Source organism: Phasianus colchicus, chromosome Z (genome assembly GCF_987193195.1).
Source record: "Phasianus colchicus chromosome Z, bPhaCol1.hap1.1, whole genome shotgun sequence".
NCBI lineage: Eukaryota > Metazoa > Chordata > Aves > Galliformes > Phasianidae > Phasianus > Phasianus colchicus.
In genome coordinates this window covers 28062888-28077959 of record NC_143476.1, presented here as the reverse complement: position 1 = coordinate 28077959, position 15072 = coordinate 28062888, and the positions used below count along the sequence as shown (strand labels likewise).

The window sequence follows — 15072 nt, the reverse complement described above, 5'->3', positions numbered from 1 at the left end:
GACAAGGGGCAGCTCCTTGTCTGTGTGCTCTCACAGTGGTCACATGTGCAGATGTCCTTTCTACCAAAATCTAACTATGTGAACTCAAAGCAGACTAAAAAGAAGAAGCTGTTTTATTCTTACTCTGTTAACATAAAAAACCCTACAACTTCTAAAATTTGAATTACTAGCTTTGTACATCCTTAATGCTAACAACTAATAGAAAAGATGTGGTTTTATTTTTTGAAAAGTCCTGAAAGGGAATTATTATGGAAATAGTTCTTGTTTCAGAGCACAGATGGGGCCAGAGTTAAAGTCAATTAGGCAAATAACTTCCACTGGTAGTTCTCATGCTGTAACTGCTTGTGACATCAGTGATGTGTTTCCACAGCTGTTTGTGTGTCACATAGTATTAACCCTCACATTTGAATAAGCATGCATGTAAACAATGATTTTACAATAGAAGGTAAGAAAATATTTCAGCACATGAAAGCTAATTAAAAGCATTAGTTTTGAAATTAAAAAGTGATGTTTTGTTTTGTTTTGCTTTGCATAGAAGGATATACAAAATACCGAAGTTACCCAAATTAAGGGTTTTCTGCCAGCACAAGAAACTGACAGAAACAAGTCTAGTATGCAGCTTATTGAAATGAAAAATGCTGTGATAAAACAAATGTATTTTGTTGAGGTAAGTGACATTTAGTTTATACTTTCTTACCATAAATTGTGAAATATATATAATGAAATTTATCCTTCAGTATAGATGCTGAGCTAATTAACTAGATATTTGATCATCCTTTGTAGTAATAATGCCATTTAATAATTATTTATTTACTACATCTACAATTAACCAAAATAAAATTTGATAGTTGTAATTGGGAGTTGTGGATGTGTGGAAGATGTGGTAGACTACGAAATCTTGGTACTTTCCCACTACTTCTTGCTGGTAGGGCAGTGAAAGAAGCCAAAGAGACCTTGACAGTGTACTAGCACTGTTCATCAAGGGCTAACACCCAGGTACACTATCAGCCCTGTTTTGATCACAAATTCACTACATCATAGTATGCTATAAAATGCTATAAAGAAGAGGAATCTACCACATCCAAAACCAGTGCAAGTTTATAACAGGTGTACCTCTTAACAGATTATTTTCTCTTCAAATATTATGTAGTTATGTCCAAGGAGAGTAATTACAATCCTAAGGACAGTGTCTCCTAAAGGACTTTCTCTGGAAATAGGTGTTAATAACTTTGTAACAGTGAGTCGTAACTAGCTGTAACAGGAATTCCTGCACCTACTATACATCACTTTCTGGGCGATTTGTAAGGGGTACCCAGGGTTTACATTTTGTCATTGAAAAACTGAAAGTACTTTTACTTTCAAATGGTTAAGTGGACCAAATATAATAAAGCTAATAAAAGTCACATAACAACTGCATAAAAAAGAAGCAGAAAGTAACAGGAAAACCGAAGAACTGACCGTATATCAGTTTCCTATTTCTTGATTTTGCCATCTAAATATTAAAAAGATAAATACAAATAGGTTGTTTTGTTGAATGTTTAAAAAAATGTATTTTTTAAAAAATTGTCTTTTTGTCTTCTTTTTGTGCTCTATTTATAGATTTTGTACAGGTTGAATTTTTCTTGTTTTGTAGGCTGCTAAACAGAAGTTTGCTTGTAAAGACTTTCTGAATAGATGCAATCCAAAGGTAAGGATTCTTGCAAAGAGCACATGTTGCACTTACGAAATTTTGTACTGAAGTTAGTTAAACACACTTCTATTGTGAAATTTGCTATTTAAGAAATACTTTTTAAAGTGTATTAAAGTTACTGAAAAGTTAAGAACATGATGGGATACTGATTAATTTGTTTATTGTTCCAGTCTATTGTTCAGTACTCCACTACTGCCTACCTCTCATGAGGAGAGAGAGGCAGAGGATGGTAGAGGTAGGATTGTGCAGTTTAGTTCATTTCTCATTTTTCTTTCCATTAAGCCAAATATGTATCATATTTTATCAAGTTTTTGTTTTATCTTAAGTAAATAAATTCTTCCAAAATATTCCCTTTTCTATCTCTAAGACTAAAAATGAATTCTTTAAATAAATTTGTTGAAACATTCTCTCTCAGTACTTTTATCACTGTAAAGATTAAACATGGGAAATACTTAAAGCATATCTATTAGCTTGGTGCATTTTTCTGTAGCTGAAGACTCATTTTCACCCATACTAGGTACTTAGTTATTTGGCATAGAAATGAGGTCCCACCCTTCACAGAATTCCCTTTTTATCTAATTTCTTTCTATTGAAGGGGAAGAGAAGAATATTTTTAAACATAAGCATCAACATTCCTTTGTTATTGTCCTACACTGTAATGTTAATATTTAGTTTAGTGAGTTTATGAGGCAATAAAAGTTGAGATTTCATAACGCTTCTGAAAATAAATTATTATTCTGCACCCAATATAATTTTTAATTTGGATTTTTTAAATCTAATTCTAATTATTTATGTAATATGTATATGTTACTGTTTTTTATTGCTTTGTGAAATATTTATTGCTAGCCTTTGCATCCAGTGTGGGTCTTTTATTGGTAGTATATTTAGATCTGTTAAACACTACTCTAATATGGTTCCAGTGAGTATTTCCAATTGTATTGGAAAAGTAAAAAAAAAAATCTGCAAACTAAATTAACTGATTAGAGCTATGTGTTATATTCAGTCATATTTTGCTTTTGCTGGTTCCGCTATCATTCATCTTCTCTGTTGTTTTTAATATATTTTGACAGCATCTCTTCTGCATTTTGCTTTCTAAACAGAGCTTATTTTTATGCACCTTCATTTTCCATTTGTTTCTGCTCATAGTATTAGTGCTTGTACTAGTAGTTCTATACAAGAAACTACTAGTTCCTCATCAGCCAGACTGCCAACCAAAGTAGCTTTGTACACAGCTTACAAAATATTGAGGCCCTCCAAAAAGTGTCTCCTATTACTGCAAAAACTCCACTTCACCAGTTTTCTGTCCTTCCTTAACCCTTAAATAAGATGAAAATTAATTCTGTGCTTTCCTCCTGTTTTAAAAGTAGTGCATAATTCCTGAAAGTCTCCCAAAAGAGGATTGTTTTTTCTTGAATATTTTTTTAAGTGTACTTTACAAATAAGGTGTGAATGACGTCTTTATTTTCTAGTGTCAGAACTTTCAAGAAATCTAAGTTTTAGGCAGAAGGTAGGAGGATCTGCTGGTATTATCACCAGATTGTCACCTTGGTTTATACCTGCACAAAATACTAAGTCATCTTCGCACATCTTACCTGCTATTAAACACTTTATGATTGTTTTTTAGATGTGCTGTTTGCATATAATTAACATTACAAATGTATGATTGCAACTGTTATTTCCAAAGGAAATAATGAGAAGATTTTTATAGTGCATACACGATGGATAAAATTGAAGTAAATGTGAATTGCAAACATCAGATGCACAACGATTTAATTAAAATAATCTAAGTATGCATTTTTATTTATCGTTAATACAGCAGCAACATATGTTAGGCATCTCAGAATTGCAGCATTTGCAAAGAAACTAAATATCTGATGCTAAGGTAGAGCTTATTTACTGAGACTTTTGCTGAGATTTAACTATGATTATTGTTTCTTTCAGAAGCTCGTATTCAGGTTTGACCTGAGCTCTTTCTGTTTATTACTAAAACGTTTCTGGGAACTCTTGCTAATAGTAGAGAACTCCATGATCTCAAAACCACAGTAGGACTTGAAGCCTGTATTAATTTTAAATTAACTTTGAATCGATTGGTAGAATGTCTCAAGTAGTTTTGCCTACTGCTCAGTAGGAGCCAAATTTCATGGCAAAGGGTAGTGAAGTCTGCTAGATGTTAAGGGACTAAAGCAATAGCAAATCTGCATAACTTTAATTTCCAGCAGGTCAATCACTGTTCTCCTTTTTTGACTCTACTTCTCTTGGTTGTGAATCCCTACTCTTGTTTTCCAGTGTACTTGAATTTATCAGAACCTCAGGTCATGTGGTTGAACAAAGGAGCTGAATTTCAAAGCTGAAATTTTCATCCGCAATGTGTTGTAACTGGCTTATGCATCTTAGCTTTGATTTTGAAGGAGGGATGTAAATAGCAACATGGTTAAGATCTTCAGTAGCTACTCTTTCATATCATTTATCAATGGAAAGAAAGTTTTTGAAAGCTGAGAGTTCAGACGTTAACAGGTAAATTACAGGGCAGATACTGCATTTCAGGAAAACCATTACATTCTTCTGGGTCCTCTGAAAGCTTGTGGAATCTATAGTTTCACTGTTCTGAGTGGCACAGAATAGGAGGGAAGTCTTGTGCCATTAAGAAGATCTTCAGAGCTTTGAAATACACTGGGATCAGCACCTGTGCTATCTGAAGCATTAGCTGCTTCTTTGACATGCCCAGTGATTACAGGAAAAGTAGGGAGATAAAATAGATATATTGCTTGTATTTTTTGAAGTTTACACATAAATGATGTATTTCATGGTTTTATATTTTTGCTCGATTTTCTTTAGCTGTTTGATGATAGTAATTATCTTAGTGCTCCAGCCATACTCTGTAGGATGTACTTGTACATGTTTGGAAAAATTAGCAGTTATTCTTATGCACAAATTCTCAGAGTAAGTTACATCCAAGCTACAGGGTATGTGAATTGTAGTTTGTGTTTTAAAAGAGTAAATGTATTCAGGTACTCTCAAGAAGGGAAGCACATTCTGAAAGCATTTTCTTGTCAATGAAAAACCAGCTCAGTAGGAAATTAGGTTTCTCTAGATTGCAGTCGCTCGTTGGATCAGTCAATAAGTAATATTTATGTTGTATTTTTTAATGTTCTCCTGTGTATTGCCAACATTTACTTAAAAGATTTCATGTTGTGTTTTTTTTTTTTAATTGAGTTCATAAGTATGTCTATTACTCTGTTATTTTATTTACAGATATATTTCTTTCACAGGTTAAAAATACTAACCTATCCAGAGGCAGATTGTATGTATTTGAAGAATTAATACAAGAGCATTTATTATCTGAAGTGATTACAGAACTTGCTGTTGGTCAGAAGTACTCTTTACCTCCCGTTAAACTTTTTCATTCTCTTCTAGAACATGTCCTGTTGGTGAGAGCAAGATGCTTTAGTATTACAAAAGACTAAAATATTATAAATGTTTAAGATGGAAGTATTATTATCTTTGCTTCTTACAGTATGCTTACAGCTTTATAGTAATTTACATTTCGCTTGAAAGTAATGCCTCTAGTTTATTTCTGTCGAAACTACAACAAAGTGCACGATAGAACTATTTTGTTGAGAAAATTCTCAGCTACAAAACACTATTTTTCAACACTGTCACCACCACTAGCTAAGCATTTTCACCACTGATGAACAAGAGCTTGATGATGTACTCAGAATAACCTGCAGCGGTGGATGTGACCCACTATTGCCACTTCTGAAACATACCACTGCCTCAGTGAGCTCACATCCACTGTTTGGTCTTCATCGATGTTCATCAAAGATCAGTGAATGTCAGCGGGTACCATTTTTCCTCATGGCAGTGACACACCTGTGCTTCATCTGCTTTACCATGTCTGACACCACTTTGTCAGACTGCCCCTCTGCTCCCATCTGTTGTATGACAACAAAATGTAATGGGGTATTAGAGGGAAGGTTCTACCTTTACTGCCAAACCACCAATACTCGCCTCTAATGTTGTGGGCCAACATAATAAAACAGGAGCATTACTTTTGGAGCAGTCCTCACATTAACCCTTCAGGTTCATCAATGTATTAGCATTAATGCAATCTAGAAGGGGGGGATTTGAAATATGATGGTTTTTATTAATAATTTGCAAATAGTCTGAATGAAGCCTCTAAATACTGTGGAAGAACCAGCCCATAGTTTTTTTCATTGCTTTTAGAAACAACACTTTTGCAACATATTTTCTTAACTAGTAGGCTACAGATAGAATACATAATGGAAAAGAAGCTTTGTTCTAAGCACAAATACATTCAGCTCAAATAACATACTAGTGTAATTGTTTTTTTCTGTTTACTTACTTATTGTAAACTCAATTTTGCTGCTTCTGATTATGCATTATCTGTTACTTCACTGATTTAATTTGATCACTTGAAATGGAATCATTTTGTAGCCAATATTATTTCCTTATTTTATTACAGGAAAATACTGATGCAGTATTTTGTGCTAAACTTCATCATGTTTTGTACCTTATTCTCCAACATGATCCTCCTTGGAAATCTACATCTATGTTAGGATATTATTTAGATCTTCTTCAGTGTCCTATCTGTAAGAAAGGCACGTGGAACTTGATAGAGATGCTTGTAAGGTAAAAAAAAGTTTAGTGAGGTATTAGATGCAATAGTTATGTTTTTCCAAACATGATTTGTGTTAGCTCACAGATAGACTTGTTTTAAACTTTTCAAAATTATAATAATCTGTATATTATTGCTGTTTCTTGTGTGTATGTATAATGTGTATACATAATATGTCTGTAGTTACATAGTAAAATTCAGTCTTTATCATATTTATTACATTAAGCTTCATGATCTACTTTGATTTTAATTATAATTTTTACAGTGTTCAACGAGACTGATTACATCCTATACGTGAACAAATGCAAGACTCAGTATACAACAACTGTTCAGGGAGTTTGTCTGTACTTCAGCTAAGGAACTCATTTTTTGTAACTTGTATCAAAAGAAAATATTTTGTTCATTTAGTTCAGTGAGGAAATGTACTTCTTATAACTGTCATAAAATCTTAACATTTAAATAATTTGATAAACTGTGATTAGATCTGTATTAATGTATGCGATTGTACTCGTGATATCTCTTTAAGGGCATTCTCTGCTAGGATCACTGTAATTGGACATCTAATGATTTTGCTTAGGAATATGTCACATGTCATTGGAACAGAAGAGAATTAATCTGTCAGATAAAGTATTTTATATTTTATCTTTTAGTATTTTCTGGCAGAATGTGAACACCCAGGAGTTGTATACCTGTTCTCTTTTTTTTTTTTTTTTTCTTTTGTATATGTTACACTGAACTGTAGAATCATGGAAGGGAAATTTAAAGTCCATCTAGTCCAATTCCCCTCCAATATTCAAAATTCTAGCCAGAAAAATTTTGCACACTTTACTTCAAAATTGTCTTTATCATGCCAGAGAAGCAGTAGATTTCATCAAAACTTGTATTCACTTGTAAACTTAGTGAATTGCTTGTAGGATATTACAGTGTCAGTGAAGTACTGCAAGACTACCATGTGGTTAAAGCATTTGTAAGAAGTTTTGTAATATCTAGTAATTCCATAATAACTCAAATAAGGGACAGAAAAATACAGATATACAGAAAACAATTTAGTTTACACTATAATGCAATCTTCATCTGTTTAATACAAGGCCCCATTAACAAGCACATTCAGTTTTTGGAGGAAGCGTAGCTTTAAAAACAAAATGTCTGGCTTTAAATTATGAATGTTGCTGAGGAGCAAGGTATTGTCACAGTTGTCAAAAGTCAAGTCTGCTTTCTTTCCCAATAAATCAGGCTATCATTTCCATCATACAAATGTATTTTGTTGGTGTTTGTTTTACAGGTCTTGTCTATATTGCAAAAACATTTGTCATGCAGTCCCAGTTTCAGGGAAAGCAGATGAACAGAGGAAAGTTCACAAAACATTATTGAAGTTTTTCTTTGATTTAATAAAAGCTGAAGTAGAATTTCTGATTAAAAGGTAGGTTTCATAGGATAATATTAATTTTCTACAATTTTACATGCATTTCTGTATCTACAGCAGGTTGTTTCCTGATTTTTGTATGTTTGTAATAATATTCTGTTTCACCAAAGTGCTGTCACTTAAGATTTCTTTTTATATTTCTCAGTTCTGTTTTATTGTAATTAGTATTGTTTTTTTCCTCATTGTGCTTTAAGACCTCTAGCTTTTCACAATGTTATTATTTCACTGCATTGCAAGTTTCAGTAAACATTTAATGTTGCTCATAAAGCTACATTTTTAGCCTTGCATTGCTTTTATATCCATTCTTGAAGTTAGATAAGAGGTATTTTGAACATACTGATATTAAAAAAAATCAATTAAATGTTATCTTTCACTAGGGAGATAATTATCTTTCCTTAGTTTATGAAATATGAAGAAATCTTGATTTTGCTCTGCCTTTAAGTAATAAAGGCAGCCTTTATATATTAGCACAGTATTAGAATTCCTTCAGTTTGACTTTAATAGTCATCATTATTTTACTTATTATTCATCAGAAATTGTCTGATCTTTCCATACTTAAAAATTATCAAATCTTTATATGTTTTGACAGAAGATAAAGTTTCTGTCTAGTAGCTACAGTAATCAAAATGGCATAAAGATTTCGGTTTTTCACATGCTTTTTTTTTTTTTCTTTACAGTTTGGTTGAAGGGACCAATTCACAGCACCAGCAAGTAATGCCACAGACTGTTCTTCTGAAGACCTTTTGGTTGGGAAGTGAAACCTCTGTGCTTTTTACCAAACACATAAATATTCTAGTGGATTGGGTCGTACTCTCCTATAGAGAATTGCAAAGAAAAAATGATGTGAGTATGAATTTTATGCTTTAAAATAATGAAGACTGACATTTTTTTAAAAGTCATTTCTTTGTTCATTCCTTTGTGAGGAATTATATGTAAGTATCACAGCTGCTTGTTATATCTACCTTTTGTTGTGAAGCATGCTGGTTTTTGCTCCACTAAAGGAAATGAATTGATCCATAAGATTCTCATATTGATCTGCAGAGAAGAAACGAATCATGAGTAGCTTATTGGCTACATTCAGATCTTCACATGCCCTTATCAGCAGGTATTACTGTAGTCATTAGGGACACAAGCTTAAAACATTCTGTCAAACAATAAGGTGTAACAAAAGAGATGATTATCTTATTTTACAGTGATTGTATTCAGGAAATGTTGAAAGGTGAAAGCTAAGAAAACAAATAGTTTTTTATTGTTTTCTATAAATACACATTTTATTATTTTATTAAATGCCCCAATTACTTCCCAAGTTCTTTAGTTTCATTTGGTATCTTACCTAGATCTTTTCATAAAAATGCAATTGAAGGCAACTTAATTGCTTTTCTGTGACCTGCTGACCAGCAGGACATTGACCTGAAAGATACTGAGTGTCCTCTATACCACGTCTTTCTTTTCAGAAGCTATAGGCCTTGTAAAACATCTTTGACTTCTAGATTCTCACATAAAATACAAACTTACTGCTCTCTCTACGTTCTCTTTTAAATTATTGTGGAAGCACAGAATAAATAGATACTTCATTCACTTTTTCATTACAATAACAGAACAACAATAGAAAATCAAGTGTTATGGAGAAAAAAGCACTTTCAATATAATAGCTACTAGTTTTCCATTATGTTAAGAAAGCAGAAAGATTAAACATAATGAGTGTTTCACTCATTTTACCTAGCCAGACCTCCTACCTTTTTTTGAGGGCTATCAAAGCCAGATATTCTGAAACAGTGCTGCCTTTTATCCTTGGTCAAGATATTAAAAAGCTAAAGACCTAAAATTAGGCTTCTATACCCATATTTATATTAAAACAACCTACTTTCTGAAAGGTCCTGAACATCAAGCAGGATTACATTCAGTTGATTTCAGTGACCATTCTGTTTCTTTGGAAAATGGGACTGCTTTTATATGTTTCCTGGTGTTGAGTGTGCAGTTTAAGTGTGGACTCCATTTTCTTTTTTCTACCATGCCTTTTTTTCACTAGTTCCAATACTATAAGCCATACCTTTGTTATAAACCGTTCGGTGCATACGCTGAATAATTCTTGTCCTAGGCTGAGCATAGTACTTACATGAAAAAAGAGGAATACTAAAATACAACATGAAAGATAGCACTTCCTCATTTAGATTTTGGGTTGGAGTTTTTTTTGTTTGTTTGTTTGTTTTGTTTTGTATTTCCAACTATATTACATGTAAATATATATATAAGAATTGTACTTTGTCACAAAGCCAAAATGCCTATTGCTTTGTTATGCGCTATAATGTACAATATCCCTGCAGATGCAGATTTTACTCTTAAAAAGCAGCATTTCTATACTACAGTACTATCCTTTAGTCTTGTATGTTGGTAACACATTCTCTTTTCCTTTGCATTCTTTGACAAAAATAAATTCTAAACCAATATGCTATGTTTTTACATACAGAACTCATTGCTTTTGACACTCTCAATTTTATTATACTAAAACTTGAAATACTGATATTTTTATATGTTCAAAGACTTAAATAACATAGTTGGAAAGATCAAAGGAGCCAAATGACCAGTTTCTCCCCAGTCTATCCGTCAAAAGAAAAATGTGTTTTATTCTTTTTAATATACTTTTTAATTTTTTAAATTATTCTAGAAAGACACACATATATAATAACATATGCCAGTAATAGAGCATATTGCGTGCAAAATTTTTCACTCATACGTATTAGGGATATGATTCACTGTTATTTTTTAAAATAAGCTATTTACTTAAGAGGCAGCACATTGGCACTATACACTTAGAAATCAAAATCAAAGAAGTGACTTAGGCAATCTTCTATCTGTATACTAGATAAATTGTTTGATAGTACAGATAGTACAGGGGTGACCATATCTGCCTGCTTACACAAGTTTATTAGCTAGTGGAAAGAAACAAACAAACAGCTTGAGTATATTGAAATTCTGTGCAATTGTCCAGTGAAAATACCTATCAATGAAAACAGAGAAATAATTCCATAAAATTTTTGAGGACCAAGTCTAACAAATTCATTTCTAAGCAGTAAAAGTGAGGTTTGTTTTTTAGATATTTAAATAAGAGGCATCTATTTTTATGTGTTTCAAAGAGATTGCAGCAAGTCAGAGGAAGAGACTGTATATATTTCTTCACCTGTAGATTTGCAAAAAAAATATGTAATGTATTTATGTAATCATATATAGATACGTATGTGTAAGATGAGCAATCCAGAAACAGTTACAGTAAGTAAGAAATTTCATGCTGAAATTCTGAATGAGGGCTGCTGTTTTTCTTGGAATAAGTACTCTGTCATTGTTTCGTTTTCCAGGTCTCTTATAAGCTGTATCAGAAACAAAGAAAAAGAAAGGAAAAAGGGCCATAAAGACTATGGTTACATAGTTTCTAGACTACAGGTGTACACATGGGTCAGAACTGGATGTGTAAACGAGGGGAAAGCAGTGGATAGTGCATCTTGAATTCAGCAAGGCTTTTCACCCAGTCTCCCATAGTAACCCCATAGATCAGCTTAGGAAATGTGGGATATGCAAGTGGACAGTGAGGTGGATTGAGAACAGACTGAGTGGCAGAGCTCAGAATGTTGCGATACACAACACAGTCTAGCTGGTTGTAGCTAGTGTTATTCCTCAGGGTTGGTACAGGGTCCAGTTGTATACAACATCTTGAATTACTTGGACTGATGACAAGGTTGCTGATAATACAAAACTGGGAGGAGTAGCTAACGCACCAGGAGGCTCTGATTCCATTTAACAAGACCTGGACAGGCTGGAGAGTTGAGTGGAGAGGAACCTGATGAGGTTCAACATGGACAAAGGTAAAGTCCAACACCGAGAGAGAAATAAATCACATGCATCAGTATAGGTTTGGGGCTGACCTGTTGAAGAGGAGCTCTGTGTAGAAGAACCTGCGTGTCCTGATGGACAGCATGTTCTGACTGGCCATGAGCCAGCAGTGTGCCCAAGAAAGCCAATGGTACCCTGGAGTGCATTAAAAAGAGCATGGCCAGCAGGTGAGGGAAGTGATCCTCTCCCTCTACTCAGTCCTGGTGAGGCCACATCTGGAGTACTGCATCTAGTTCTGGACTCCCCAGTTCAAGAAAGGTAGAGAACTTCTAGAGAGAGCCCAGCAGAAGCCACAAAGTTTATTAGGGGCCTGGAGCATCTCCCTTATGAGGAAATGCTGAGAGACCTGGAACTGTTCAGTCTGGAGAAGACTGAGAGAGAATCTCACCAGTGCTGTAGGGAACCTGCTGTAGGCGTTGGATTAGATGATCTCCAAAGGTCCTTTGTGATTCTGTGATTTGCTTTTGTGTTAAATGGAATTTTCTTTGTTTTAAATAAAAAATAAAATTAGTGACATGAATTTGAGTGCCCTCACTCAGTACTGTGTTAATCTGCCAAGACAACTTGATGGAATAAAAAAGGAAATTATCCTTGCAGATCAAAATGCAAAAGCAAAGAGTGTAGACTTTCCTAGTCTAAAGGTTTTCTAAATCAATACTGAATATCAGGTTAAAATCATAGAATCATAGAAATAATTCTATACATGACACAGTTCAAAAGCAAGTAAGATTGGTGGAGAAACACGGTTCCTTGAAACATAGCTTTTAACTTAGCTTTGGAACACAGAAACACATTATTGTTTTTAAGACCGAGTAGCTAGTAGTCATTCAGTTATTGTATCTTTTCACAGTGATACCGTATCTGTAATGGTATCCAAAATGCTTTTCCTCCCACAGCTGCAGTTTTTTTCTTCATTTCAGAAGTTGGTCTTACATAATCTGACAAAGGAGTGTAAAAGAGATACACTCAATTTTTTATTTGCATCATATCGTGTATTTCTGATGTCCTTTCTAACACTTGGAAGTATGTTTTAGGCACTTTCAGAGTTCTGTGTTACGCTAAAAACATTGCACCTCATAAAAAAAACCCTCTAAAAAGCATCTCTAAAATTCCTATAATTCAAAGTGAAAAAGTTAAGACGAATTTTCTTATGACTTAAAAGCTTTCCAATGAGAACTTTTATGTGTACAAAAACCTCTCTCTCTGGAGCACTGTAGTTGACTGAGGAAAGCATTAAATGGAACAGCAATACAGGAATTGCCTTTGCCAAGCTAGCAGTCATCAGTTGTACTGATACAACTAAAACAATCAACAGTCTCTTCCCACTTCAATGCTTTTTCTCGATGAGATAGTATTGATTCTCAACACTAACAACAGGGAAGAGGGTTTTGATTAAAAAAAATTGCTTAACTGGATGTTATTCAGTTAGCTAAGTATGGTGCAAAGGGTTGACTTCAGCTGGCAGGCAAGCTCCTGCACAATCACTCTCCCCACAGCAAGATGGAAGAGAGAAATGGAAGGGCAAGAGCAATAAAACTCATGAGAAGTTACAGAGATGGTTAAGTAAGTGAAACAAAGGTATGCACACAACCACAGAAGAATAAGGAGTTAATTTAATACTTCCCATTGGCAGACATGCACGCAGCAGCTTCCTGGAAAGCAGGGCTTTAGCATGCATAGCAGTTACATGGGAAGACAAATGCTATAACTTCAGATGTCCCCATTTCTTCTTCCCCACAAGATTTTCATGTTGAGTATGATGTCATATGCTATAGACCATACCTTTTGTTAGATGAGTCATCTCCTGTGGCTGTGTCCTCTCCCAGTCCCTTGTGCATCCACAGAAAGTAAGCATCAAGGCTTTCTTTTCCAGTTAGCTTCCCTAGCCTTGCAAGCAGGTATTGGAAAAATATGAAAGCCTTGATGGTGTGCATGCACTGTTCAGAAATAGGAAAAACACTGTGTGTTATCAACGCTCTTTTGGGAACAAATTCAAAGCAAAGCACCATGGAGGCTGCTGTGAAGAAAATGAATTTAGTGCCAACCTGATCCACTTGGGTATCGTGAGTAAAAATAAAACTGCAGTTCTGTTAAGAATGTTTTTGGAATAATTTGAACTACTGTTTGTAATAGTACATTATTCTTAGGAATTTTAGAAGTACTTTTTTATAAGGAAAAGAGAGGCACTCAAATTGTTTCAAAAAAAATTTCATTGATGATATATAAAGGAACAAAATGTTAAAAATTAAATGGGTTCAAGTTTGGTTAAAAGACAAATAATAAATTATAGAGCCAAAGTCAGTGGTTTGCAAATATTCTCAACTTTGGTTGATTGGAATCTTGTGTTCCAGTGAACAGTAATCACATGATTTAACTAAATCGTGGTGTAAACAAAGACTTCTCACATAGAAATATTTTTACTTCATCCAAAATTTCCTTTAGCAATAGCATAGAAACTTACGTTATTTATATGAATGACTTGTTTTTTCTACTCAGAATAAGAGTTTGATATAATGTTCTAAATATTGCTTTTGTATGTGTACAAATAATCAAGTGGCTCTTCTGAGTTTACTTTGTAACTGATTTGCATACAGGGACCACTTAGTTTTCTATGAATTTATTCTTATATTCTAAAAATATTGTTGCTGAAAGTTTTTGTTTTATGTATTTTTTTTCTTTCTGTCAATTTGATCATTACAACATCAAGGAAAACTGCAAGTTTAAAACAACTATAGAGTTGTGAAGCTGTAAAAGTGACTTTACTTTTTGAGATTTGGCTTCTTGAGTTTGAAAGCAGAAGCTATTTATTTGCACAATGAAGCTTTGTCGCACATGGTAGTAATTCCCATATCAAATGAAAATAACTGTTTCATTCTTCTTTCTAATAGTGTACACATACATTTTCATTACTATGTTTATATTGTTTTGTGGTTGAAAAACATTTGATATGTTAATATTTCAATATTTTTTAAAGAGAGATACTTGCAGTAAATTCTTTTTTCTCATTTGTAATGATGTGTATTTCAAGATATTAAGGAAAAGATCTTGATTTACACCGTTTATCAAAATATCAGGTAAGCCTGTACCAGTTGGCATTATCTAGGCTTAGTGAAGGTAGTTGCAGCTCATGTATCATCAGCGAGATTTACACTGCAACTATGTCTGACTTTGTGAAACAGCATTAATGTTTGCAGTGTTAACAGGCATTAGTTCAATCTACTGCCTCCCAGCTACCCCCAAAAATACTTCACAGATCAAGTGAAGCAATATTGTGGTTTAGAAATCAAGCAAAACAATGTAAATACTTATGCTTTAGATCTATCTGCGTCAGACTACGTGTGTATGTCCTTGACTCTGTCCCTTCTTTTAAAAAATCTCATTATTTACTGCATTTGTGTAATTTATTTCCTGTGAAGAACTATTGAGGATTATTTGCCC

General features: G+C 33.7%; 1 protein-coding gene across 6 annotated transcripts in view; it reads left to right on the top strand.

The window, feature by feature from the left end:
* Positions 1-15072, top strand: part of SLF1 (SMC5/6 complex localization factor 1) — a 63569-nt gene that overhangs the window by 30356 nt on the left and 18141 nt on the right. For 5 of the 6 annotated variants that reach the window (XM_031605281.2, XM_031605282.2, XM_090132132.1 and 2 more), the window contains 6 exons: positions 536-667; positions 1634-1687; positions 4960-5118; positions 6174-6340; positions 7609-7746; positions 8427-8592. In XM_031605281.2, coding sequence (XP_031461141.2) covers positions 536-667; positions 1634-1687; positions 4960-5118; positions 6174-6340; positions 7609-7746; positions 8427-8592 — 816 coding nt within the window. The remainder of the gene's footprint in view (positions 1-535; positions 668-1633; positions 1688-4959; positions 5119-6173; positions 6341-7608; positions 7747-8426; positions 8593-15072) is intronic. The other variant, XM_090132130.1, reaches the window with a different exon arrangement.